Source organism: Vigna unguiculata, chromosome 6, assembly GCF_004118075.2.
Source record: "Vigna unguiculata cultivar IT97K-499-35 chromosome 6, ASM411807v1, whole genome shotgun sequence".
Lineage (NCBI taxonomy): Eukaryota > Viridiplantae > Streptophyta > Magnoliopsida > Fabales > Fabaceae > Vigna > Vigna unguiculata.
The window spans coordinates 28888829-28915718 of NC_040284.1; the positions used below are offsets into that span (position 1 = coordinate 28888829).

The following is a 26890-nucleotide window of genomic DNA, read 5'->3' on the forward strand; positions in this document are numbered from 1 at the left end:
TTGCTCCAGGGGGCCAGAGAGAGAAAAAGCGAGATTGAGAGAGAGAATATACACTTCTGAGTTGATCTTAAAACCTCAAATACAGTCTGAAAAAGTTAGATACAAATGATCATTGGTGGCTAAGGATAACAGTCAAATAGAGTAATCCAGTGAGGTAGATACATACAGCACCTAAAACCTGATTGAAAGTACTTCAAAAAGTTGTTTTGGCTAAGAGTACTTATGCCAATTAAGCAGCATAGAGATACAAATCCTCATAATATAAAGCTTCCCCCTTTGCTGCTGCACGATTCTCTTCCACTTGGCATATCTTCTTCCACCCATGTTTCTCATCATAAAACTCTCTACTTGTATAACATCTGTTACTCGATCCGTTGCTACTAATAACTGGTAAGGCACAATATTTATGGAAGGTTAAAATCCGATGTGGCAAGAGGGAATATGCGAATTTGATACACATCCAGATTTGAAATGCCTCATCCAATGTTAATCCTCCACCTGTGCTTGAATTGTATACCAATACACGTGCTTCCAAATTCCATCTTAAATGCATAGCTTTTTAGTTTAACAGTATCGGTCATCGGTGATTGTCGTTTCCACAGAAAAGATTAACAAGTACAGAAAGCACTACCCTTATCTTAAACAGTGACTAACCTCACATCATTATCCTCTCAAACATCAAGCGTCTCTATAACTTCCTTCCTCAAGAATTTCAAATGAGAGACACATGCAAGGGCTTGTATTTTACACCAGCCTTGGGCGATGCTGCCAAAACTTCACGTGAGATTCACACCATGCAGACTCTTGGGTCATAATGGGGAGCTTAGTTTGTTCTTCCTCAAACAGGTGAAGAAGCATGTGACTTGTATGCTTGTCAAATAATGTCTCACTGTTTCGGAAAAGATTGGAAAAAGGAAACGCTCCGCGTATCTTATCTTAAAGAAAAAGCATCATAGATAAGATATCTTATGGCATACATGAAACTAATCTTTGTGGACCTTAAGGATTTAATCCACTGATATCCAGCTATCATGGGGCCTAGTAAAATAGTCATGGTGAAATGTGAGCCACGGAGAGGAGTAGGAACAGTGCTGCACCAATGAGAGTGAAGCTAGTTGCTGAAGGGTGAGTATCAGCCATGGGGACATGTTACTTCAAGGGTTGGACTTTTGTGCTGTTTTTTCATCCGAAATGAAAGAAAAGAACACTCCAGGCTGGTGGAAAGTCTCACCCTGTGCCTTCAATTTGTTGGCTGTCTTGTGAAATGCAATAATGAGCAGAGAGAGTGAGATGATATATATTTGCAGTTCATGATGTGACTAACTGAGACCACACAAGAAAAGTACCTTGTCTAACATTCTTTTTATTAGATAAACATCGTGCATGCAGAGAAGTTTTAATCCGTGTGTCAGGAAAACCTGTTTATCAGAGTGATGGAGAAAGATATACTTTGTCCCATTGAATTTGAAACAGTACATGTCTATGTCTAGTCTAGACATGGAACTGAATAATTAGCACATATATAAGATTTTTGTAATAGATCATCAGAATCATCCTTAAAGTAACGAAGTCCAACGTTTATAAATACTAAAAGTTGTTTTTGCATGTGTATCTATAATTCCATATATCTCAGAAGATGGAAGTCCAGAGCACAGATACACCCCTTTTGGAGGTCCTATCATATTCATTATCCTTTTGAACACATCACCAGATTTCGCATTCATCAACTAGGTTAGTAACATAAGTAACATACTATGCACAAAAAAAAAAAAGATAATTGGTGTATCAGTGTAGAGAATGATAAAATGATTATCTTCTTAACAGTGAGTTTGAGAATTGTAGTATTTGGCAAGAGAATTGCAATTATGTGAGTAGTGTGATTAGTGATTCACATGGATATGCTGGGGAAGGGTTGTTGAGATCTGAGACTGAACTATCAAGAGTTGGTACAGGGAAAGAAGAAAACTGATGTTTCAGTAATTGTAATGGTCATTTGCAGGCTGGCGGCTGCAGTATGATTAAAATTTGTGATTTTCATGTTCTCTGATGCTTTCTTCTATTTTTACCTTATCCAAAAATAACACATGATCCTGCATTATGTCCTTTTCTCTTCATCGATTAAGTTTTCTAAATAATTTGTAATGATTCTTTAACTGCTTGTAAACAAAATATTAGTAAGAATTATCGGAAAAAGTCTAAATTTGACTCAAAAAGTATATACCATATGGAAAAAAAAATAAAGGACTCATTTTTGAAGAAAGATCATTGAAAAAATTGAAGTGTAAATCAAAAAGTTTTACATTAGATAGAAAAGATAAAATTAAACACTATATAAAAATAAAGACTCATAATAACACTACCTTAATGTTTTGAAGGTTAAAGTGGTGTCAAAGGTCTTATATATAAGACTAATAATATATATATATATATATATATATTATGGATGAAATTATTTAATAATTAATTTTGTGGTTTTTAACTTTAATGTAGAATAATTTCAATTGAGCTTTTGGCATGCAATACTTTGATAAATTCAAAGGGAATGTTTCTGATTTTAAATTGGATTTAGAAGAATTTAATGAGTATATAATCTTTGATTTGAAGTTTTGGTTAATTGAATCCATAAGATACTGTTATAAGAGATATATAATAATGGATCACACACTTACGAAAATACGAAAATAGTGTCTTATTCATTTTGTTCAACTTATTATCGGTACTGACAGCACATGATTACATCGTCCTAACCAACAAAAGCGTTGGTACAAGCAAATTATGTTTCAGATAAAGTAAAATACTTCCTAATATAAATAATAAAAAGTGATAATAATTACAAAATTGATCCATACTAAAGTCCCATGTTCTTCATGTGTAGACAAATATAATAAATATTACGTTTTTAATATAATATAAAAAATAATTAAAATAAAAATATGATAACAAAAAATAAAATAAAAAAGTTCATTTAAATGTTTATATATTCTGAAAGTAAATTACTTTAATATTTAGTGATTAATTTTATGAAAAAAATTTAAATTCAATCAATTAACTTATGAATTAATGTTATTATAATTTTTTTTAAAAACTGTTGTGTGAGAAAAAGTTGTGCGTAATTTTTAATTATTTCTAATTTGATAAAATATTTATTTTATAATTAATAAATTTTCAATTTTAATTCACACTCATTTTTTATTAAATTTTAATCAAAATATTTTAGTGATTTATTATATTACCTATTTAATTTTATTTTATGTCATCAATGAAATTAATTAGAAATTTCTCTTTCATTTTCATTCTTTCCCATTTCTACCCTTTTGTCCAAATAACAAGAAACTAACTTCTCAGCAAAAAAAGGTTTACCCGGAAATTTTAGTTGAATAGATTTTGAAAATTTATTGTTTATTTTATCTGTTTCTGACAAATGATTTTTATTGGTTTTATTAAAAATAAGTTAAATGATAAAAATCCGTGGTTATCCATTACATCAATAATAATAATTTCTAATATAGCTATACGTATTAAGTTGGGGTCGTTAGATACTAATCTCGTTACCTAACATATTTTAATAAAATTTATTAAACATACTATCATTTTATATTAACAACATCACATCTTAGATTTTTTTAATATGCATATATAAATAAACAAGACGATGAAAAAGAATACCAATTTAAGTCACTCTGAAAAAATCAAACGATAGAAACTTATTTAAAAAATACAAAAATAAAATAAAATAATGCTTGCTAAATAAAAAATCGAGTAAAAATTCAATTAAAAATATCCAAATTTATAGAAATCTTTAAATTTAATTATAAAGAAACGTTAAGAGAAATATGTAAACATAAAAATTATGTTTTGTAACATTTAAAAAAAATATTTTAATTTCAATGCAAAATTTAATACAACTTATAAAAGAAAAAAAAACACTTAAAAATTCTTCCATCGAACATAATGAAATATTGCTAATTTTCACATTATTATCTCGCTTAATGTCATTGATTAAAATAATACATTAATATTAAAGCTGTGAAAATGAGTTAGAACTCCCAAGTCAATTCGATCCACCATGAGTTTGAGTCGGGTTGAGTTAAAATTTTTTTACAAAATTTCAATACGGATTGATTTTTGACTCAGTTCATCTAAAATTCGGTTCACTCGGGTTAGTTCACAAATCTACAAATAAAGAGTCACACAAATGTTTTTTGTTAAGTTAGGTTTTGCATTTGGGTTAGGTTAGATTGTTAGGTTGTTTTTTTTAGCCAACACATAAATAATTTGCATTTTTGTGATTTTTGTTTGTATTTGGATTATATTAAAGTTTACTTAGATTTTAATTAGAATTATAATTTAGTTTTGACTGAAAAAAAATAAAAAAAAAAATTGTTTTTTTTTGAATTAAGTAAGTTCGTGAGCTAATCTGTTTAATCCACCAACTTGTTGTGGGTTCGGTTCGAATTTTTTTTATTCACAATAAGTAAGCTGGGTTGGATTGATCATTAAGTGATCAACTCATGGTGAGTTAAGCTGAATCGAGTCGGATTATCCATTTTGACAGCTCTAATATAATGTACTGATTAATTTATGATGAGTTGAGCTGAATCAAACCGGATTATCAATTTTGACAATTCTAATATAATATACTAAGATAGTTATATTTTAGTTAATGTAAGATGTTTTTATACTAAATATTAAAATAGTCAAAAGTTTGTTGTACGAGAAAACAAAATATTTTAAGAAAGGAACTGTGTCATCATTCTAATGACCTTTATTCAAATTTATACGTAAATATTTAAAGGTCCACCTAATAAAGCCAATTAAAACTAAAAAAAGTACAACAAATGTATAACATAACTTTCTTCTTTTTTCTATTGAACTAGAAACATTTTAGATGAAAAAGAAAAGTTTACCAAAAATATTTTTATTTTAATATAATATAAAGATGTACAATCAAATTAAGAAAACTTTATTCAGGTAATAATGCTGTAAAAGATAACGAAATTAAATGCTTAATCTGAAAAACACAGCAGAATGTAATGAAAAGTGGTCTGTCTTAAAACGTTTTTATTTAAAGCGAATATCCAAATTACGCGGATGAAAAAGATGAAATTTCTTAGATGTATACTTATTTGTTAGTTTATTTTTTATATTATCCTTTGAACTGAAGACTTTTATAACCCAAAAGAAAAGAATTGACACACACACTATTTATCATTAAATCATATTTATACATATTCTATATCTAACTATGATCAGTCACTTGTATTGGAGTGAATTTTATTCAAAGCTTAAAAAAGTACAAGCAATTAATAACTTTAGTTTTTTGTCTTTTCAGGATCAAAAGTTGATTTTTTTTTTCACATAAACTTTGGTCAGTTGAAAATAAGTAAAAAAGGACAAAGTCTATATAGGTTAATTAACATTAAGTTATTTTAATTATGTTTTATAAAATGTTTTATACTGTGAACAAAAACAGTGTCCGTTGAATCCAACAGAAATTATCATCACTGTCTGTGAAAGGAGAGAGAAAACGTGAAGAAGAGGATTTATCTGCCTCAACAAACAATCATCGTGTCGTCGTCATCATGTCGTGTTGTTTTTCTTGCTGCGCGTCTCTGGCCTGTGGTCTCTGTACCTCTACTGCATCTTGCATCTCCCAAAAATCTGCAAGAATCGGTTACTGCGGTCTCTTCGGTGCATCTCTCGTCGTTTCTTGGATCCTCAGAGAAGTTGGGGCACCCCTTTTGGAGAAGTTCCCATGTACTTTCCATTCCCTTTATAAATCTTTCAACTTTCATCTTAATTCCCCATTGGGGGTATTTGTGTTCATCACGGTTCAAGAATGATTAAATGGATCAATCTTGCTTCATATTCATGCCCTAGCCTTTTCAGAATTGGAATGCATACTGTTGAGGAGAAATTATATCAATATACTCTCTTACACAATCTCTACCATTATCTTAAATTTATGGAAATCACGTAATTTTTTAGGTTCCGCTTCATATTTAGTGAACTCCCCACTTGTGATTTTTTCGTTCCTAATAAATTTTAATCAATATTAGAGAATGCGTTAGAAGATATTGTTGTTGTTTCTGACAATTTTTTATCATTAAAAGAGGATGTGTAAGAAAGAGGTTGTTAGTGAATGAGTAGCTAGCAGACGTACTCCTTCTTAATTGAGAGGTTGATTTTGTATTTGTGGGCAGCCTCATTCTCCTCGTGTTTATTTGTATGATTTAGGTTATCAGATAAAAGGTTGAATTTTTTGTCAAATGGAAACATAAAGAAAAATATGAAGTGTATGTTTAGTTTTGATAATATTTTAAGAAGAATTTTATTATTATCATTATCATTATGATTATAAGGTGTGTTGAGTTTTGACACTCTGCCAGAAAAAGCTACATGGTGTGTGGAATGAATATTGAATATTTTTCCTTTATAATGTGGTAGTGGTATGTTAACTCTTAAATACAGGGATAGGTGCATCCGATACCCACACAGACGAATGGTATCAAGTTCAAGCAGTTCTTCGAGTGAGCTTGGGAAATTTCTTGTTCTTTGGTTTCCTAGCCCTTATTATGATTGGTGTGAAAGACCAGAATGACAGGCGTGATTCATGGCACCATGGTGGTTGGACTGCAAAGATAGTGGTCTGGCTTTTGCTTCTGGTCCTTTCATTCTTCCTTCCCGATATCATAATATTAGTATATGGTATGTTTTGTAGGCTTTACTTTCTTGCTGTCAATTCTTATTGGCATTGGTGATTGAATATGTAGTCTGATTAGATTTATTCAGTTCAGGCAAATTATATTTTAAATTGAAAAGTAGTTCTTAAAGAGGTTTTCTGGCAATGGTTCATGACCCTGAAACTGAATTCCAGATGTTTATAACCCCATCTTTCCCAACACCTATCACAATTTTTGTCTGAGTTTCATTTTGATGCATTCTAAATGTAAAATTCTTTTAGCCTATCTACCAATCTTGACACTTAATTTAATAAGTCTAACTTTGTCAACAACTACGTGGTATATCTAGTTGGTTATATTATATGGCAACATATAATTTGATGCAAGCTCAAAATTGTTTTACACTTATATCACCTTTAAATCAAATTAATTTTCTTCTGGGTCATAGCTTTGTTCCTTTGCCCCTTGTATATTGTGGACGCTGGACTTAAAAAGAAAGGTTCATATCAGCTTAGCTTAGAATCGGTTTGTTTCAAGGAGAATAAGATGTGTGTGTGTGTTGCTATTGGAGATCCCACATCAATTAGAGATATAACTAAATTATAATATATAAGTGAGAGAGATATAACTAAATTATAATATATAAATGGGTGTAAATCTCATCTTATGAGATTAAGTTAGACTTAAAGTCTACTTTCTAAGATTACATTAGAGATTATTAAAGGTTTATTCTAACAAGTTTTATTGAGTTTATCGGGTCTCCCTTTATTTCCACGTGCTATGTCTCCGCTACCACAACCCTGGTAGATCATTACTCCCCTGTAGCAGTGCTATTCAAAACCTTTCTTGCCCTTATGCCTAAATACTGGACATGGCCGGTGGCCCAACACCAAGACTAGTTAGATTTTAACATTACACTGAAAATGGATTGAGTCAAACTCTAACCCAAATGTTAGCTTAGGAGGGGAGGATTGCCCAAGGGCTACAAGTTGTATTTTGGCAAATGTAAACATTTTAATAGCAACAAACTCATCTCCTCATTTTCAGGTTTTACTATTGGATGTATAGGAATCTGTTTTGTTAAAGGTTTTCATCTTCTTGTTAGTATGATTTATTCTGCTGTCTAATTGCTTATAGTACCTATATAGAACTGCATGGGAGGTCTGACTTCTGAATGCGTTCTTTTCTCAGATTTTGTTCACCTAATGGGAAGCCTAATTTAAAATTGACATGAGCATATCTGTAATATTTACAGGATTTATAGCAAAATTTGGGGCTGGCTTGTTTTTATTGATTCAAGTGATAATCTTACTTGACTTTACTCACTCTTGGAATGATGCATGGGTTGAGAAAGATGAACAGAAATGGTATGCTGAATTTCTGTCTCCATAATTTTAATGTTCTCCATCGCTCTAATAATTTTTGTTGGTTAGGTATATTGCTTTACTTGCAGTATCAGTCGGATGCTACATTGCAGCATTTACAGTGTCAGGAATCCTTTTCATTTGGTTCAACCCTTCTGGATATGATTGTAGCATCAACATCTTCTTCCTTGTCATGACCATGATTCTTGCTTTTGTGTTTGCCATTATCGCCTTACATCCTAAGGTAAGACTAGAAATGCTCTTAGTAATTGAAATTATTAGCTCTCTGAATGAGTTGTTAATTGACAATTACGAAGCAAACTATACATATAACAATGATGCACTGGTAAAAATTTGGAAGATGTATCTTAATGTTGACGAGTGTCATGAAAGAAGCATCGTATGAAACATAGTTCTTTTAATGAATGCCACATGTCTTTCTCTTTTATGGGCGCATGCATTTTTAAATGTATCTGTGGCTTTGTGCCTTTTTTCTGGCAATATTTATTTGCAGGAGTGATTGTAAGGTAATATCTAACTGTTCAACATTCCCCTCTTCAACCCTCTTTTTTCCTTTCAAATAATTCTCAGGATTTTTGATAGGATATGTAAAATTGAAAAATGGCAGATATAATGAGTTTTAATCAAGGGTATTTCCAGCAGGTAATACCTTGTTAACATATCTATCTTACCAAGTAGAGCAAAATGATTTCTGATGAAACATTAGTTGTCATATTATTATTCACCCACAAATAAGGAAGATTTTATTTCTTTCTCTGTCCTCTAATATTATTTAAGGAGGCTAGTATACTCTATATTACTTGTCTTAGTTTTCATTTGTCTATACCCTAACTCTAGTAATATTTCCCTATTGATGATGGAGGATGCTAGTTGATACCCGTTATCGTTGAGTCTGGTTCGGTGTCTGTTTGTGTGAAAGATTGGTTAGTTGGGTTGAGATAATAAGATTAGAAAATTAGTCTAAATAATGCTGTTCTATTTTCTTATTTTTATTTGGTGCCTCGGGAATTATATTTGATAGCACAAGGAGTGTGGTCTATGGTTTCATCAATGTGCATTTGGAGATTAATTTATTTTTTTATCATTGAAAAAATGAGTAATAGCCTAAGTGCAAAAACAGGTGAATGGAAGCTTGTTGCCTGCATCTGTGATTTCCCTTTACTGTGCTTATGTGTGCTACACGGGTCTTTCTAGCGAACCTCGTGACTACGAATGCAATGGTCTCAACAAGTCCAGAGCTGTTAGCACAGGTACCCTCGTTCTGGGCATGCTAACAACAGTGCTATCAGTGCTGTATTCCGCCCTTCGTGCTGGATCTTCCAAGACATTCTTATCACCACCATCATCACCTAAATTTGGTAATAAAACTTGTTTGCTATCCTTTATGATCTCTTATCTTATGATGTCTGTTCTGAGAGCTTCTCTCTTTATACTCTGTTACTTTCTCTGACAAAATTATGATCCTGGTTATGTCTCCTTTTGCATGTTACATATTTCAGGCGAGAGTAAACCACTTCTTGAAGAAGTAGAAGAAGGAAAGACAAAGGAGGAGAAGGAAGCACGACCCGTTAGCTATTCGTATTCATTCTTCCACCTAATATTTGCCCTGGCTAGCATGTATTCAGCCATGCTTCTCTCTGGATGGACCAGCACATCGGAGAGATCAGATCTCATAGATGTTGGTTGGACCTCAGTGTGGGTTCGAATCGGCACCGAGTGGGTCACTGCTGCATTGTATATCTGGACTCTCGCGGCTCCTCTGCTCTTCCCTGATCGTGAATTTGCATAGTTATCTCATTGTAAACTACCACTACTTTGTGACATTCTCGATGGTGTTTGGGTATATTATTGTAAGTTATGACCTTCTGTGTCTTCGTGTTGGGAATGTTGTGTGTTGCTTTCAATACATGATATATGTATAGATTCACCCCTTCATGAGAGATGTAATACAGTTTCTTGCATTTTTCAAAGTTCATCTTTTTTGTTTGATTATGTACACTGCTGAATCTAAACCCGTGAAATATAAATAACATTTTGTAGTTTATGATCGACCACATTGCACCCTTGCTTTCTAAATTGAAGACCACTATGTTATGTATGATTTACTTGCCGACACTTAAATATGTTGGCGCTCAGCTCACTACTTACCACTGTTTGTCGTTAATGGCAAAAACCATCATAAAGATAAAAAATGGTGAATGTTCTAAGTTCCTTTTTCTTGATCATCTTCATCTCTATGCACCAAGATTATTCTTCATCATAACTTCATGAAAAACGTGTGACAGAGAATCATACAGGACCAATGGCCACGTATTAAGACCGAACCATACGTGCCTTTGCATTCATAGCCACCGCGCACACCAAATCAAAAACATTCATCCACACGTCAAATTCACAAAATCCCTGCTGAGTAATTTTGAAACTTTCGACAAGCTCATTACATTCAACCGCTCTTCCTCGCTGAGTTATGTATATATATTTAAAGAACGTTTTAGAATTTCTTACAAATTTTATTTTGACTTGTAACGTTGATGCAGACCTTTTTCCAAGTAATTTTTTAATCATTTTTATATTAGCAACTATCACTTTTTTTATCTTATTTTCGTTTTAACGAGGAGGACGATAACTTGATTGTTTAAGAAGACTTTGTCAGAGCTCCAAAAATTCATAAAATGAACGGAAAGAGCCTGCCTTAAAACACAGTAGATTCCTTCATTTATTAGTATTGAATAAACTTAGAGAAAATGTGTTGAATTTAATTCACATAAATACCAAAATAAATTGTTATCAAAACTCGTGAGAAGAGCCTTTGTTACTCTTATTTATGAAGGTCATTGACAAAAAATATAGATATTTCTCAAAAGATCTCTACTTAAATCAAACAGTGCAAGTGATCTCATGTTTTTGTCTCTTCTAAATAAATTGTGATGTTTTTATCTCTTCTATGTAGGTCCTCAACTTTAAAATAAAGCATTTCTTTGAAGGTGATGTCATATGTTTATCGTTTATAAATATCCCAATTGAAACAACGTTTAAATTTCTTTTTATTTTTTATAATCGAGTTTGATTTAAAACAAATTCAAATTTAATATCTTTTTTACAAAAGACCAAGTATGTTCTCTGTCTGAAGGATAATTGTGTTTTATACGAATTATTAACAACGATGCAAGATTTTAGCACGTATTTCACGTAATTGGATATAAAAAATCATTGGTCAAACAGATCAAACCCGTCAATTTAATTTTCTTAGTTTACAATATAAGGCACAGATAATTGATCGAAAAATATTTTTATATGTTTTTGTAAGTTTATATTATTAAAAGTTTACATAACTAGTATTTTATAACGAAATCCCTTAACACGTATTAAAGTATTAGTTAATAATATAATTTGGTGTTGGTTGGAGTACTAAAAAAAAGAGGGAAAAAAAAGAAGAGTGTTGGGTTGGGGTAAAGAAGAAGATGAAGACGAAGATGAAGATGGTGCAAGAGGAAGCGGAGGAGGTGGGATTGGGAATGAGCAGAGGGATGATGGTTCAGTGCAATGTGAATAACAAAAGCCATAGCCATAACCATAACCATAGCCACAGCCATAGCCATAGCCATAGCCATAGCAATAACCATAATCACAACAATGTGTGCAACTGCAAGCACTCTCCCTCGGCAACCTTGGACCTTCTAATCCTGCTCCTCGTTCTCTTCTCAGGGGCCTTCCTCCTCTCCTCGTATTTCTCATACATCTTCCATTCCCTCTCCCTCCTCCTTCCCTCCCTCCCTCTCTCCTACCTCCTCCCCTTCCTCCTCTTTTTCGCCATCTCCCTCGCCGCCGCCGACTTCTGCTGCGGCCCCCGATCCCGCCGCTGTCAGCGCTCCGGATGCAAGGGCCTCAAGAAGGCCATGGAGTTCGATTTGCAGATTCACCGCTTCGGCTCCGCTCCCTCCCCTGATGCCTCTGCCGAAATTGACCGCCTGCCCTGGAAGGGCGGCACCGAGGCCAACCCCGATTACGAGTGTCTCCGCTCTGAACTCCGCAAGATGGCTCCCCCTAACGGACGCGCCCTCTTGCTCTTCCGGGCGCCCTGCGGCTGCCCCGTTGCCAAGCTCGAGGCCTCCGGTCCCAAAAAGGGCAAACGCCATAAGAGGTTCGTTTCTTCCTTTCTCTTCTTATGCCTTTGTAGCCACTTTGTTGTGTAATGTTTAGATCGAGTTGCAGATCTGTTTCGTTTTACGGGCTTCGATAATTATATTGAGTCATGTAGGTTATAATGGTGAATACTGTTAGTTTGTTGATTCTGTGTTTCGGATTCGGTGTCGCCGAGTGAGTTTCCGTGTGTTCCTATTTCTGAGATGCGTTTAAGTTGTACATACATACATGGATGCCTTTTTCTGCCGAAGTAAAAGGCTGGTTATAGTCTTGTAGTCCATTTCTCTGTTGGAGTAATGGATTCTTCGAGCGCTTGATATTCTGATTTGGGATATCAGTTTGCCTTGCGGAGGATTTAAGTGAATGATCTGGGGGCTCGTAGAATTCACTGTATAGGATTAGATGAGATAGCATGTGCATGTAGAGTGTAGAATCCAACTTTCTCCCATAGTGGCTTTGACTCTTTTTTTTTTACATTTAATTTTTTGCAGTACTTATTATTGAGATTTACATTGTTTGAGATTGTATGAAATATGGACTGGAATCTTTGATTGTCTTCATTGTAATTGTTTTCTTTTTTGTTGTACGCAATTAAGCTGAATATCTGTAGACCTTATAATATTCTTACCCTAATTGTGAGAAAGAGTATAGAAAGATGAAAAATAATTATTATTATTATTGATAAAGAGAACGAAAAGCTTTGTACAATCTCTCTCTCTATACACACACACACACACACACATATATATATATATGATAGGGCTTGGAGACTACCACCCAATCAAGTTTTCTTCGAAATCCTTGTCCCTAATTTCTGTTTCAATTCATGTGTTGGTGCCATAGCTTCTTTAGTTCAGTTCACCTTCTCAGCCTCTGCCATTGTGGAACAGTTCACCTTCTTTAGTATCATGTCTTTCTATCTGGCCATACCATATCACAGTTGCTTGCTCAGCCGTCTCATACTCACATGCAGCTGTTTGTTGATGCGCTGCCTTTTTGGTTCTAGAAGCCTGTGCTGCTTGCCTTGCCTGGTTTGTTGGTGCCTCTTTTTATTTTGTTATAGTTTGGGCTTTGGTTCTCTGTTTAAGGGCTCTCTCTTGTTGTTTCTGTGGGGGCTTGGTGCTGTCTCTGTGTTGTTTGATGCTGTTTGGCTCTGCCTGTTGTTTGGCTCCTGTCAACTTTAGTTTCTTCCTTGGTTCTGAAGGACATGGTCAAGGTGGTCCAGGAGGACATGATGTTTAACATATTCGTATTGTAAGATTTCTTGTCATACCCTGTATGGTTTTTACTCGATGCTTTGTTTGGGAGATTGAGTAGAGTATGACCCACAGTGAAATAGACCGCTGCTTCTAAAATGTTCATCTACGAGTGTATTTACTTGGTTGTTTATGTTGATGAAATGACATTATCAAAAGCTAGGATCGTTGTAGTATTTTTTGAAATGAAGGTAGCTTACCAAAGGCAAGCACTTGTATATCTCAAAGGAACTTTGGAATAGGCGGGCATGCTGCATTGCTAGCCAATTGACTTTTTGGTTGACCCAAAATATTAATTTACTACTGGAGGATATTGAAGAATAATTGGGAACTGAATGACTTAACCATGAAGGGATTTTATATTTTGTTTGTTGTAAGTAGTGTTATTCAGTTTCGTAATTCCCCTTATCATAGTTATTTGGATGTTATGGGTAGAAATCTGAGATATATCAAGGGATCCCTTAAAAGAGGTTTATCATATGCACATAGAGGTCATTTTGTTGTTGTTGTTGCATACACAACGTAGTTTGGACTAATTGTCCAACTAACAAGACAATCTACTTTGGTAATTGTGTTATAATTTGAGGTAATCTCATTTTCAAAAAGTGTAAAATCCATAATGTTGTTGTTAGGTATAGTGCATAGATGAATAGGAGTTATTATCATACAATACGATAGGATTTAGAAGCTTCATGATGTGAATCGTAATGGCCGCTGAGTGTTGTTTGAGTTTGAATTGTTTATTGTATTACATAAATCGCTTAATAAGTATCAAATGAATTGCAATCTCCCAGAAGCACTGATACTATAATTTGCTTCATGTATTCGTGTCTAGTCCAGTACAGATCTATAAAGTATCCAAACCTATGAAGTACCAATGTTTTTATTTGTTTCACGTATCCATGCGTGTTGATGAAGTATCCAAGCTTTTGAAACATTTATATGTGTAATATAGGAACATAAAAACATGCTCTCTACATAAAACAAAGAGCGAAATTGTGCTCTTTATTTATGAGTTATTCTAAAAAAGTAGTACTGATTGTGTTTATTTATGTATGTAAATAATAGAAAGTAATTTATGATGACAATGCTTTATAATTTTTTATTTTGGATCCAAGAGATGTGATTTTAATTTGGATTTGCACAATTGTTTTTATATATTTATTATCTTTTATGAATTTTTATATATTTTTAAAAAAATTTAGTAGGTATCTTGCAAATATAGTGTCATGTTATTTGTATAATAATCTTATTGCCGTATTAAGAGACATATTGTGTCAATGTTAAATGCGCATGGTATCATATCCGTGTATTATAGGCAACTCCAAGCGAATCCTACAATTCTGACTGTGGGTAATGCAAGTATAATCTGACAATGCCGCAAAGTCTGTGACAAAGGCAATCACAGCGGCAACCGCATCCTAGGCATTGCATACTTTGTGAGGTTGCTCAGATCAGTTGCATACAATGAATCCAGCTAGTGGGTTAGGTATAGAAGGTGGTGTTCAGGGTTCAGGAGCAAAGGAATAAAAAGAAAACCGGATCAGATGTGGGATTTGGGTTTGGGTCTTTCATGCCTTCAGAATTTAAATGGCATTTAAAAAATAAATAAATCTCATATCTAGGAAGGTTAAGTGTGTCACGCGACTTTTAACACTCCTGTGTTTGTTACGTTTTATTTTGTTTATTCTAAATAGTTAATTGTAATTGGGCTGTAATTTTAAACTTAAAGGCCCAACTTATGAGATAACCTAAAGTTAGAAGCATGTTAATGTCTATTTGTTTTCATATCTGATGTTTGTGTTAAAATGATCCTCTAGATATTTTTTTAAGTATTAGTCATGAATATACCATGTTTTATTATTGTTCATGAGTTCATTTCAAGAATTTTTGTCTCCAATTTTATATATTGAATACTGCCAATTTTTCGATTTTATTACTGTAGTTTGTTATTTTTCTTTTTAGTATGAAGTTAAATTGTTGAGTTATTATTCTGTGAGAAGTCAAGTTTAAAGAGGCTAATATGTGTCAAGTCAATTATAGGTTTTTAACTGTTTATATTACGTAACTCAAAATTTTACTAGTTTACAAGTCGAGTATACAGAACCTTCACGAGTTTACAAAATCAAATTTAACCACCTTTGTTGAAGTAGACCAAAGTTTGTCATAAATGAGCCTTCCCGAGCCAAGTCTCACATAGTGGGAAAAGGTTTTGTTGTCCTCGTCGTGGTTATATTATTGGTTTATACATGAGGGGTGCTAACAACACTCCCTTTATTACTGATTGAAATTTGTTCAAAATAAAAAAAATTGGTAGGTCCCACTTTAGAATTAGGAGAAGCTCATTAAGAAATAAAATTCACCAAAAGTTGTGATTATCATTAAATTTTAGCCAACAGTAGAATGATTGTAGAGTGTGTTGTTATCACTTATCTTTATTTTTCAAAAAGGGTTAGAAACTTATATCAGTCAGTTTCATTTCATCATATAATAGTTCAGATTGCAATTATGACGGCAATAATATAAGCTTGTAGTGGTACACTGGCTTTTATTAGTCCTCCTGGACTTAACAAAGCTACCAACGAACTACATTTCACTATTTATTATGCCCAACATAACGTTATAGCTAAATAATTGTTCAATATAATCTAACTTAGCCTATATTAGATATAAATAATTTGTTGTACAGTGTGTATTACTTTATCTGTAAGTTGACTATTATGCCTATTGGTTATGATCACTTTGCAAATGGGTCTTGACTGTTTGTTCAATAGGTGGATGCCTTGTAGAGGGCTGTTTTACATTACCTATGGAAGAAATTGGGGCTTTGAGACGTCAATGAAATGCTACCCTGGTTTACTATGGGCCTGTTTTTGTCTTTGTTATTACCTTCACCAGTTGGAAATGTTGTAACCTCAAACTTAAACAGCTGGTTTTGGAAATTTGATTTGATTCTCTCACAATTTTATATCTTTTCACTAATTAACATTACAATTATTGGTGAGACTAGAAACTTTGGTACAAAAGCATGAGGCCTCGACTGTGTTTCCTATGTTCTATAATCATTGTTTTCTGAATTAGTAAAAGCGTTTAATAATTTTCAACCTGTTGTGCTTGTTGCTGATTGTTATCTTGTCCTGCATTTGACTATGAAGTTTGTTGGTAAATTATTTTTTGAAACTGTCTTAGTTTTATTTTTTCTCTCTCAAACTTTACTGTTTAAATTTATGTTGTTATCCCACTGAATCCAAGTTGTGGACATCTTAAAACTTTTATCTATTCCGGAGAATGTAAAAACACATTTTTCTTTAATATAAGGCTAAAAAACAGTGCTTCTACAAAAGCCAATTGGAGGAATTTATGCATTTAAGGGGTTAAAAGTTGGGCCAAAAGTTACCTAGTTGAATTGCATACTTGAAGTTTTGTTTCATGGACTTGAATAACTATTTGACTGGTAAATCTGAACTTGTGGTTTTAATGATTTGAACAGGACCCAACCCAGTGCTACTCTTAATGGAGGAGATCATCGTTGATTGACTGATGTTTTCGTACCTGGCATCTCATTTATATCTTTCTCAGGTTCTCTTTAACTGGAAAAACTACTGATTAGAACCATTTTTTTAAGAGAAAAAAAAAAATAGCAATCTGGTCTTAGCAATCCTTCCTTATATCTGCACAATCTATTAGTCTATATAAACTCTGGAAGGATCGTACAGGATTAACTGCAATAAATATGTTATTCATCATCGACCCATTTCATTAATTGTAGATGTCCTAAAATTGCTTACTCCTTCGAAACTATACATTATGGATTGAAATGGATGCTCAGGCCATAGATCATGATGTGAATGAATATCGTGATTGTACCAAATGTGGACTTTTATGTTTCATTACACCTTTGAAACTGCTAAATCCGTATTTGGAACCCTCTACCCTGCAAGAAACTGTGTGCTTTTAGTTTCCAACTCGCTTATTTTCCTATTTATTAATTTGAAAACCCTAAATATATTTTCTCCTATTGAGTGAACTGTGTGTGCGTCTAAATTTTTTTAATTTGGTATCTTTTTTTTACTAATAAGAAAGTGATTTAGCAGTAGTGATAGAGAGGATTTTAGCACTTTATTAATTTATATATTTTAGTCATTAAATAAATGGAACAGTTTGTCTAAAATATTTCTTATCATTTTTTAAATTGAGTCAATACAAGTATGTTCATTATTCATATAAATAATTAGTTATTTTCAGCTGCATGAATAATCTAAATGTCGACAAGATGACATTTCGGTGTAGGAAAACACGTTTGGTAAAATAGTGTGACAAAACTGTACAAGGAATATTTTTCCTTGTTATAGGCTTTGAATCAGTCCACATTTCTTTGAGGAACACTTGCCTTCATATCATAAAGGTAAGACTATTATGGATAGTTTGTTTTATGGATAAATTACCCTTACTCATATAATATAATACTAAATGTCATTCATATTCGCTGTAATAGAAAATAATCTCTTTTAAAGTTTTTCAAAAAAATATGCTCAAATACCCTTATAGTTTTTTAATAGATTGTCATTACTAATATGTTTTTAGTATATGACACTATTTTTTTCTTATGTTTTCCTTTAACGAATGACACTTATCTTTTTATTTTATTTGAAAATAATATATTGACTAAAATTTATTTGGAAAATTATAAAAATATAAAAAATATTATGATGTTATTATTATGTATTAACCATATACAAAATTATACTAAAACATAAAGAATTAATATCAAATGGTTTTAAAATACATTGTAAACGGTATTAACTTATTATGAATATAAGATAGTAGAAATTTATATAAAAGAAAAAAGTTAGAAAAAATGTATTTTAAATGTAAAGCTTAAATACTATTTGATCCTGATATTTGTTATTTTTATTAATTTGTTATTTTATTGTTTAATTAAATTTTATTTTATGTTAAATTGATTTAATTTAATCATTTCGGTTAGACTTTATAAATTGTGTTAACATGTTTAAATGTCGCATGTCAGTTCATAAATTTTTCTTAAATTTTTTTTTAAGTTTTTTCTTTTCATGTGTAAGTTATATGTTGTGTCATGTGTTCGTGTTAGTGTTAATGTCATGTGTTAATGTCATCGATTATGAGTGTCACGTGGTAGTGTCATTTAGTGTGAGTGTCTTGTATTCAATTCAATCACTATATATACTTTTTGAATCAGTTGATTTCCATTTTTTTTAAACTAAATAGTGTAGTCTTTCTAAGAAAAACATCAAATTAGTAATTAAGCATAATTACAACTTATATATATATATATATATATATGTGTTAAAATGATTTTTTTTAAAATTTATACATCAAATCACTTCATCCAAATATTGAAATTAATTTTATTTTTAATTTAAATTTAACTATTTTCTATAAAAACCAACTAACTTTTTAAAGAAAAACAAAAACAAAATATTAAAAATGTAAATGTAGAATCAATATATTTTAAACTAAATTATTAATATATTTTACATCTTTTAACATAATTTATCCACTTAAATCTATTTTATATAAAAAAATCTTTTACAAATTTCAAAACGATAGACTTTTTTTTGTAATTTAATTCTAACACTAACACTAATATTGACATGACCACATTGTACGATACAAACCTAACATGTAAGAAAAACAACTTAAAAATTCTAAAACAAATTACAATCTAACACATGATATTTAAAAATATGATGTTAACACAAAAATATTAAACTGAATTGATTTAACATAAAATAATATTTAATTGAAAAAAAATAAGGGACTAAAATTAATAAAAATAATGAGTATAAAATCCAAAATAATATTTAAGCCTAAAGTAAAAGTAATGTGAGATTAATTTAGTATCAACTTGTGAGTAGAAACAAAATTAATAACATATTTGTATATATGAAATTCACAAAAGTATAAAATGATTCACATTTATGAGTGAATTAAATGGATGTATGTTTGAAAATTGAATTCTTGAAAGAAAAAAAAAAAACCAATAAGGTTTTATTATTTTATGATACTTATATTCTGATTTATTTTTTTTTTTTGTAATTAAGTCTTTATCATTTATTTTTTGAATAATATCCAGATTTAGTTTATCATAAGAAATAGCAAATCCATTATACATGGTAATTTGTGACTACTTTTTATAAGTGCATATATTATTTATTCAGATATAAAAATCTCATTTATTTTAACATTTATCATATAAATTTATATAATTTGGTAATTGTTAAGTAGCTTTTATAATGTAATGAGAATAATTAGAAACATTTTTGAGAAATTTTAAATCATAAAACTTATTCAACTAAATAAAAACAATAAGTAATCTTTTTTTACTTTTCAGTTCTACCAAATTCATCTTATCAGTTTTAAATTTAAAAAATATATTTATTTTTAGTTTTTTTTTTTTATCTAAGGCACTAAAAAAAATAACAAATTAGAAACTAAAACCGTTTTCTCTCTCTAAATTAATAGACTTAAACAATCAAATTTGGGAAGAAGAAAAATAGCCTTAACTTAATCCTGAAAAGGAACTAGAATCAAACCTGAGTGTAATGGTCGCGCCTCATGTTGGTGTTCATTTCTGCGAGTCTCAGACTCAAAAGCTTTCCTCGATCTCTACCCTTTCCCCTTTCAATCGAACTTCCATCGCTCAAGCCGAAACAAAGATCAGGATGGCTTTTCATTTCCACTTCCACCGAAGCCCCTCCACAGGTGCAGGACCCACAATACTTCATTCGCATTTTCTGCAATGCGAGGCTTCACCAGAACCACTACGAGTGCGAGCTTGCATTGGTTTCCACACTCAAATGCTGTTCCTCCTCCGTTCATGGCCGCCAACTCCATTCTCTGGCATTGAAACTCGGACTCCACTCCAATACTTTCATTCAAAACAGTTTGATCAACATGTACGCAAAACGCGGTTCCATTAATGATGCCCAAATTCTGTTTGACTCTTGTCCCACGTTGGATCCTGTCTCCTGTAACATTATGGTTCATGGGTATGTCAAAGCTGGTCAATTGGACAATGCTCGCAAACTGTTTGACAGAATGCCTGACAAAGGTTGTGTCTCCTACACCACCATGATAATGGGTCTTGTCCAAAATGCCTGCTTTCGGGAAGCTCTTGCGGTTTTTAAGGACATGAGGTCGGATGGGGTGGTCCCTACTGATTTGACCCTGGCGAATGTAATATATGCTTGCTCACATGTTGGTGAAACTTTGAATTGTCAAATGATTCATGCGTTGGCTATTAAGTTTTTTCTTGAGGGGTTGGTTCTTGTTTCAACGAATTTGATGCGTGCGTACTGTCTTTGTTCAGGTGTAGGGGAAGCAAGAAGATTGTTTGACAAGATGCCTGAAGTGAATTTGGTCTCGTGGAATGTTATGTTAAATGGGTATGCAAAGGAAGGCCTTGTTGACATGGCCAGGGAGTTGTTTGAGAGAATTCCTGATAAGGATGTGATTTCTTGGGGCACAATGATCGATGGTTATGTCCTAATGAATTGTTTGCATGAAGCTTTGGTGATGCATCGTGCAATGCTACGAACTGGGCTTGCACCTAATGAAATCTTGGTTGTGAATTTGGTTTCAGCATGTGGTCGTCTGAATGCAATCGGTGATGGTTTGCAATTGCATGGAATAGTCGTCAAGAAAGGCTTTGACTGTTACAATTTTATACAGACAACCATCATCCATTTTTATGCAGCTTGTGGGATGATGGACCTTGCTTGTTTGCAATTTGAAGTGGGTGTAAAAGATCACCTAGAATCGTGGAATGCTCTTGTTTCTGGATTCATAAAAAATGGAATGATGGACCCAGCAAGGAAAATCTTTGAGGAGATGCCAGAAAGAGACGTGTTTTCATGGAGTACCATGATTTCTGGCTACGCACAAACAGACCAGTCTCGAATGGCTTTTGAACTCTTCCAAAAAATGGTAGCAAGTGGGATCAAACCAAATGAAGTTACCATGGTGAGTGTATTCTCTGCAATTGCCTCCATGGGCTCATTGAAGGAAGGAAGATGGGCCCACGAATACATGTGTAATGAATCCATTCCATTGAACGACAATTTACGTGCAGCTCTAATTGATATGTATTCTAAATGTGGAAGCATCAACAGTGCCTTACAATTTTTCAATCAGAACCGAGACAAAACCTTTTCTGTGTGTCCCTGGAACGCAATTATATGTGGGTTAGCTTCACATGGACATGCAAGCATGTGCCTAGAGGTTTTCTCTGATATGCAGAGGTATAATATTAAACCCAATGCAATTACATTTATTGGAGTTCTTAGTGCTTGTTGCCATGCCGGGCTGGTGGAGCCTGGGCGAAGAATATTTAAAATCATGAAGAGTGTATATAATGTGGAACCAGATATCAAGCATTATGGTTGTATGGTTGATCTTTTGGGCAGAGCTGGTCTGTTAGAAGAGGCTGAGGAAATGGTAAGGAGCATGCCAATGAAGGCTGACATTGTGATATGGGGAACTTTATTAGCTGCATGTAGAACTCATGGAAATGTCCATATAGGAGAGAGGGCTGCAGAGGGTTTGGCTGGGTTGGCACCATCTCACGGCGGAGGTAAAGTTCTCCTATCAAACATATATGCAGATGCAGGAAGGTGGGAAGATGTATCATCAGTTAGAAGAGTAATGCAAAATCGGAGAATGGAGAGAATTCCTGGGTGTAGTGGTGTTGTTCGATAGCTAAAGGAGTTTCAATTCTCATAGATTTTGCTAATTTAAAAGAAAAAGATGTTGATCTTTGGAACGAAACCTTTTTTTTTTGGAGAATCATCTTGCGCTCTGATTTTGTATATTGTTCATAACAACTCTTTATTGGTTGTGCTTTAATCATTCTATTACTCATCATTTATACGAGCTTCGAAATAATTTGTTTGCATAGCAGACACAAGGGAGAATACCTGTTCTACATCTGCTACTGGAAATATAGAATGGTAAGTTTGCGGGAACAAAAGGTGGATTCTGATCCAATTTAATCCATTATATATCTGTTATGTATGATATAGATTTAATATATCTGTTAAGATCGTAGGTAGAGTTTATGAGTGGTACTTCTGCCTTTTTGGAAATTTCCTTTGTTTCTTTTGATATTTATGTTAAGGAACTATTGAGTTTGAATAGATGTAAGTCAAACATGATCTTTAAAATTACCATTGGACATTAGCTTGCAATCCTTTAGATCATGAAGTAATTTCTATTGCTGTTTGCACAAGTCTTCAATATATGTTTATGTTAATGATCTTATTAATGGAAGACTTGTATAATCTACCGTCAACACGCAAGCTCAAATTTGAAGGGCTAGATCTGAATATATTTACCACTGAAATTTCAAGTTCCTGCATATCCTGTACACATGACAGAAGTTGTTTGTGTGTACATTATTGTGCTGAAATTGAACATAGGAAGAATGTGAATTTGGACAAAGAGCCTGACTTGTTAGCATGTTACACGTACTGATCTTCACAAGCTTTTGTTAGCTAATGTTCTTATAGCACTATTTTTTTTTCTTCTGCAATAGAAAAAATTTCTGGTCGATACTTCGAACCAACTAATAGCATGATTGTAGTCATGAATGTGATTGAAAGATAATTCTCATAAGTTAACATATGAATGTATTGCAAATTACATAAATTACTTTAACACATTCTCGGGACACCGGTTAAATAATTAAAATTTTCAATTAGAATCACATTAAATATCTATTATATTTTGATACATTAAACATATTGTTAATATAAAATGATGAAAAAAAAACAGTAAAAATGTTTGCCTAATCATTACCAACACTTTAGAAAAGATATTTTCTTTACCTTATACCTTAAGCATTTGTCTAATTATTTTATGCTGTTACTAGATATATGTCTATCTTTAGGAACCTCTTTTAACAAATTTCTTTACTAATGTTTAAATTTTACCTTTCCCGATAAAAAAAATACGAACTAATACTTGTTTTGCTTAGCCTACCTTAAAGAATTATTATTCTTTTACAATTACGCTAAGAACTAAAAAATCACTCTTAAAAAATCGTAAACAAAACATACATTTAGTCACTAGCATCTGACCTTTATTAATACTCATTAGTTTGATTGATTCAATAAAAAAAATTGTCTTAAACATGGTTTATGAGTATTATATTCATTTTAAATCTAATGTTCTGGGAGACAAGTAAAGTCTACAAAAAATTGTTTGACAAGATTACTTTCATAAAATACTTGTGGAAACTTCAAAATGACGTTAGCTTCATTTGGAACGATAGAATGCCCCTCTCTTTGTTCTTGTTTCTTCTCCATTTGCACATGCATTACCAACGAAAAAGTTACTTTTCCTTTTGCCTTCTCTTTTTATTCACTCCCATCGATGCTACAACCAATTTTTACTACGTTTTCACCGTTTAGTAAGAAAGCAACGCTTGGTTTGATGGCTAGAGAAATCTAGCTACAGGTAGCTATCGGAAAATGACATCTCATATCTATATTATATGTACACAAAATTCTATGAACTATCGTATTCTTTTTTTTTAGATTACAGAATATACCAAATATATATATATATTTATTTAAAGTAGTGTATTTTTTAAACATATAATAACACATTCATTGATAGTATATTATTTCAAGCGGGCCCGTTTCCCCCACATCAAACTTTAATTTGGTAACTTACTCAACTCTTTCTAAGTGTTTAGAGTTAAGCTGTTTGTATTTTAAATTAATTAATTTTAATATAAAATTTTAGTCAAAATTATACTCACATTTATTAAGCAACTCAGCAGGCAGCAGCGTACACGCACCTTTACAAGTTACAATCATTATATGAGACACCTCTCACCACACATTTTTTGGTGAACCTGTACCCACGATTCACACCAAGATACTAATATTTCAAAATATTAAAATATTCAAGTTTGAAGATGATTGGATAATGTTTGAAACAACTTAAATTCCACGAATGCAGCTATTTATTTATTTTTCAAGTTACGTGCTTGGGAATGATTTAATATCTTAAAAAACTCTTTAAAGAAATAAAATAGTTTTAATTTGAAATTTTACAATGGTAATATCAACTACACAAAAACCAACGCCCCCGGTTTCGTCGTTAGCATAGGGATCGAAAAAGACAATGGTAATAGGAATGAAAGTGATGATTATAACCCAAATTTGACGTAAGTGGGAAATTTCTTGCACTATTCCACAACCGTAGAAGCACAAAATTAGTCACAGTTGATTAATAATGTTTTTGAGTGTGATATGACTATGATATGGTCCAAGTACACACAATTGAAACAAATCCTCTTCCTCAGAAAGCAGAACTATAAACCCACATGAACAAGTTTCCATGAGCCAACAACATTATTGCTGCCTCAATTAATTAATCCAAGAGGACCCCACCAAACGCTAACACTCCAATCCCACTGTACAAACACACACCTAATCAAGTATTAACCAACCACTAATCACAAATTATGAATATCTTCAACGTCGTTGCTCTACCTTTCTATGTCGAGAGGCGAAAAGTTTTTGCCAACTCGAATAAAGCTCATGGGTTTGCCAACTACGCTTCTCTTTTGCGACTCCACGTCGTCACTTTCCTTGTCCATGTCTTCTTCCTCGTTCCCCAATGCAAAGTACCGCACCTTTTCGCCGTAGAACTTAACCAAACCTAAGTAGAACGCGATTCCGAAAGCGGTGACTCCGACGATGAACCAGCTGAAGAGAATGTTGACGAGGGCGACGGCGCGGTGGAGAGATTCATGGTCGTGGCATCTGACGACCTGATGCCCCTCTTCACGGTTGATGAAGCAGCCTTTGGGGATGAGGCCTGGAGTCCACAGCATGAAGCCCATGACGATGAGCCACAAGCCCTGAAAGAATATGCTGAGGGAACGAACGAAGCTGATTACGAAGCTTTTGGGCATGGGGATTCCCATGAGGGCTGTTGAGAAAGAGACGAAGATTATGAGTTGTAGCATGAAGTGGTACTGTCCTTCGGGTCCGGTGTGGTCTGCGGAGTGGAGGTGGAAGAGGAGGAGCTGCTGAGCGAAGGCGATGGATCCGAGGAGTTGGGTTAGGGCGCGTTTGGAGGGGGTGGGGATGCGGTCGAGGAGGAGGGCGAAGGCGGCGTAGAGGAGGAAGGTGAGGGAGATGGAGGAGTGTTCGAAGTTGTGGAGGTGGTTGGAGGGGATGGTTCCATCAGGGTCGAAGGGTTGGTGGCGATCGGGGCCTATGAAGAGTTCCATGGAGATGGAAGCCATGGAAGCTGCCATGATGAGGAGAAGCTCCAAGTACTTGAATTTGGAGGTGGGGAACCATGTTGGGGCAGTGTAGGAAGTGGGGTTGAGAGCATGGAGCTTGATGTGGCTGAAGAGGTGCCAGAGACCAATGAGCAAGAACCCTAAACCAGGAGCAACATGCCCTACAAGAGTACCCATAACAACTTAAACTTAGTATTGTTGTTGTGGTTCTGTCTCAGAGGTTGTTTGGTTTGAATATATAGGTGTGTTGTTGTGGACTTAACTGGGTCTAGAGGGTTCTGAGGTGAAGAACAGAAAAAGAGAATATTTGAATGTTGAGTCCAAGATTGGTGGCTTGGGGAATAAGGGTCAAAGAGTGTAACATATGAATGAAATGAATGATGAATTATGAGATGACGAGTGGCGTGAGGTAGAGGTGGCTGACTTTCTAGATGAACAAACAAACCCTGAAATGGGATTAGGAACTTAAGGCTCTGTTTGGCACCCCTTGTCCTCTTTGTCCCTTTAATCATTCATCACATAATATATATCATAATATATCTGTAAAGTGTAAACACAGAGGTAAAAGTAATGAACTTCACCAACTCGTGTTACATGTTTCATTAGTTAAATAAATTACTATATCATTTCGATATATAATATATGTTAAGTAAGTGTTGTGTTTGTCTTTATCGTCTTATAGAAGATTCACACACAAAGTCTCATCTTATAATAGTTTATTTTTTTTATGTTTGATGCTAATTTTAGCAGTTTTAAAATTAATTATACTAATATCCATGACTTTAAATTTTAAGTATGATTTATAAATAATAATGATTTTAAAGAGGAGTCACTTAAATCGTAATGTTTCATTATTATTTTTTTCATTTGTTAGAAATTTGGTATAAACAATTTTACTCTACTTTTTTTTGTTTTAGGATTTGATTATAGTAATTTTTCTTTTATTTAGAATGAATGATTAAATAAAAAATGAAAAGTATACCACTTATAGAATTTCATATAAAAATTAAATTATAATGGATAATAATAATAATAATAATTAAAATTAATTGAGAAAAATAATTTATAAACTTTGAGTGTATTATTTGTTGGAAAGTTTTAATCTTCACTTATATATTA

At 33.1% G+C, this 26890-nt stretch overlaps 4 protein-coding genes across 5 annotated transcripts; 3 read left to right on the forward strand and 1 right to left on the reverse strand.

Annotated features, from left to right (window-relative positions):
* Positions 1-5465: 5465 nt before the first annotated feature.
* LOC114187719 (probable serine incorporator) lies at positions 5466-10116 on the forward strand. Its single transcript, XM_028076041.1, has 6 exons — positions 5466-5757; positions 6472-6708; positions 7939-8050; positions 8117-8291; positions 9189-9426; positions 9568-10116. Exons 1-6 carry the CDS (start codon positions 5583-5585, stop codon positions 9855-9857), a joined length of 1227 nt encoding a protein of 408 aa, XP_027931842.1. The 5' UTR covers positions 5466-5582; the 3' UTR covers positions 9858-10116.
* Positions 10117-11460: 1344 nt separating this feature from the next.
* On the forward strand, positions 11461-17338 carry LOC114187721 (uncharacterized protein At5g19025). 2 transcript variants are annotated; one of them, XM_028076042.1, is made up of 2 exons: positions 11461-12209; positions 16242-16914. In XM_028076042.1, exons 1-2 carry the CDS (start codon positions 11530-11532, stop codon positions 16378-16380), a joined length of 819 nt encoding a protein of 272 aa, XP_027931843.1. In that variant the 5' UTR covers positions 11461-11529; the 3' UTR covers positions 16381-16914. The 2 variants fall into 2 exon arrangements, with proteins under 2 accessions (XP_027931843.1, XP_027931844.1); XM_028076043.1 differs by lacking the exon at positions 16242-16914 and adding an exon at positions 16958-17338 and having other exon boundaries at positions 11466-12209.
* Positions 17339-20003: 2665 nt separating this feature from the next.
* Positions 20004-22402, forward strand: LOC114186896 (pentatricopeptide repeat-containing protein At5g19020, mitochondrial). The gene has a single exon (XM_028074966.1). It carries the CDS (start codon positions 20065-20067, stop codon positions 22204-22206), a length of 2142 nt encoding a protein of 713 aa, XP_027930767.1. The 5' UTR covers positions 20004-20064; the 3' UTR covers positions 22207-22402.
* A 2319-nt stretch (positions 22403-24721) lies between these two features.
* On the reverse strand, positions 24722-26307 carry LOC114186962 (transmembrane protein 45A-like). Its single transcript, XM_028075050.1, has one exon. The coding sequence runs from the start codon at positions 25946-25948 to the stop codon at positions 25007-25009; it is 942 nt and encodes a 313-aa protein (XP_027930851.1). The 5' UTR covers positions 25949-26307; the 3' UTR covers positions 24722-25006.
* Positions 26308-26890: the final 583 nt, after the last annotated feature.

Excerpts from the sequence above, each read along its gene's own strand:
- LOC114186896 (XM_028074966.1), top strand. The coding sequence starts at position 20,065 with ATGTTGGTGTTCATTTCTGCGAGTCTCAGACTCAAAAGCTTTCCTCGA.
- LOC114187719 (XM_028076041.1), top strand. The coding sequence starts at position 5,583 with ATGTCGTGTTGTTTTTCTTGCTGCGCGTCTCTGGCCTGTGGTCTCTGT. Across the intron at positions 8,051-8,116 it reads GAGAAAGATGAACAGAAATG|GTATATTGCTTTACTTGCAG; the intron begins GTATGCTGAATT and ends TTTGTTGGTTAG. Across the intron at positions 9,427-9,567 it reads ACCATCATCACCTAAATTTG|GCGAGAGTAAACCACTTCTT; the intron begins GTAATAAAACTT and ends TACATATTTCAG.
- LOC114187721 (XM_028076042.1), top strand. The coding sequence starts at position 11,530 with ATGAAGACGAAGATGAAGATGGTGCAAGAGGAAGCGGAGGAGGTGGGA. Across the intron at positions 12,210-16,241 it reads AAGGGCAAACGCCATAAGAG|GTGGATGCCTTGTAGAGGGC; the intron begins GTTCGTTTCTTC and ends TTTGTTCAATAG.
- LOC114186962 (XM_028075050.1), bottom strand. The coding sequence starts at position 25,948 with ATGGGTACTCTTGTAGGGCATGTTGCTCCTGGTTTAGGGTTCTTGCTC.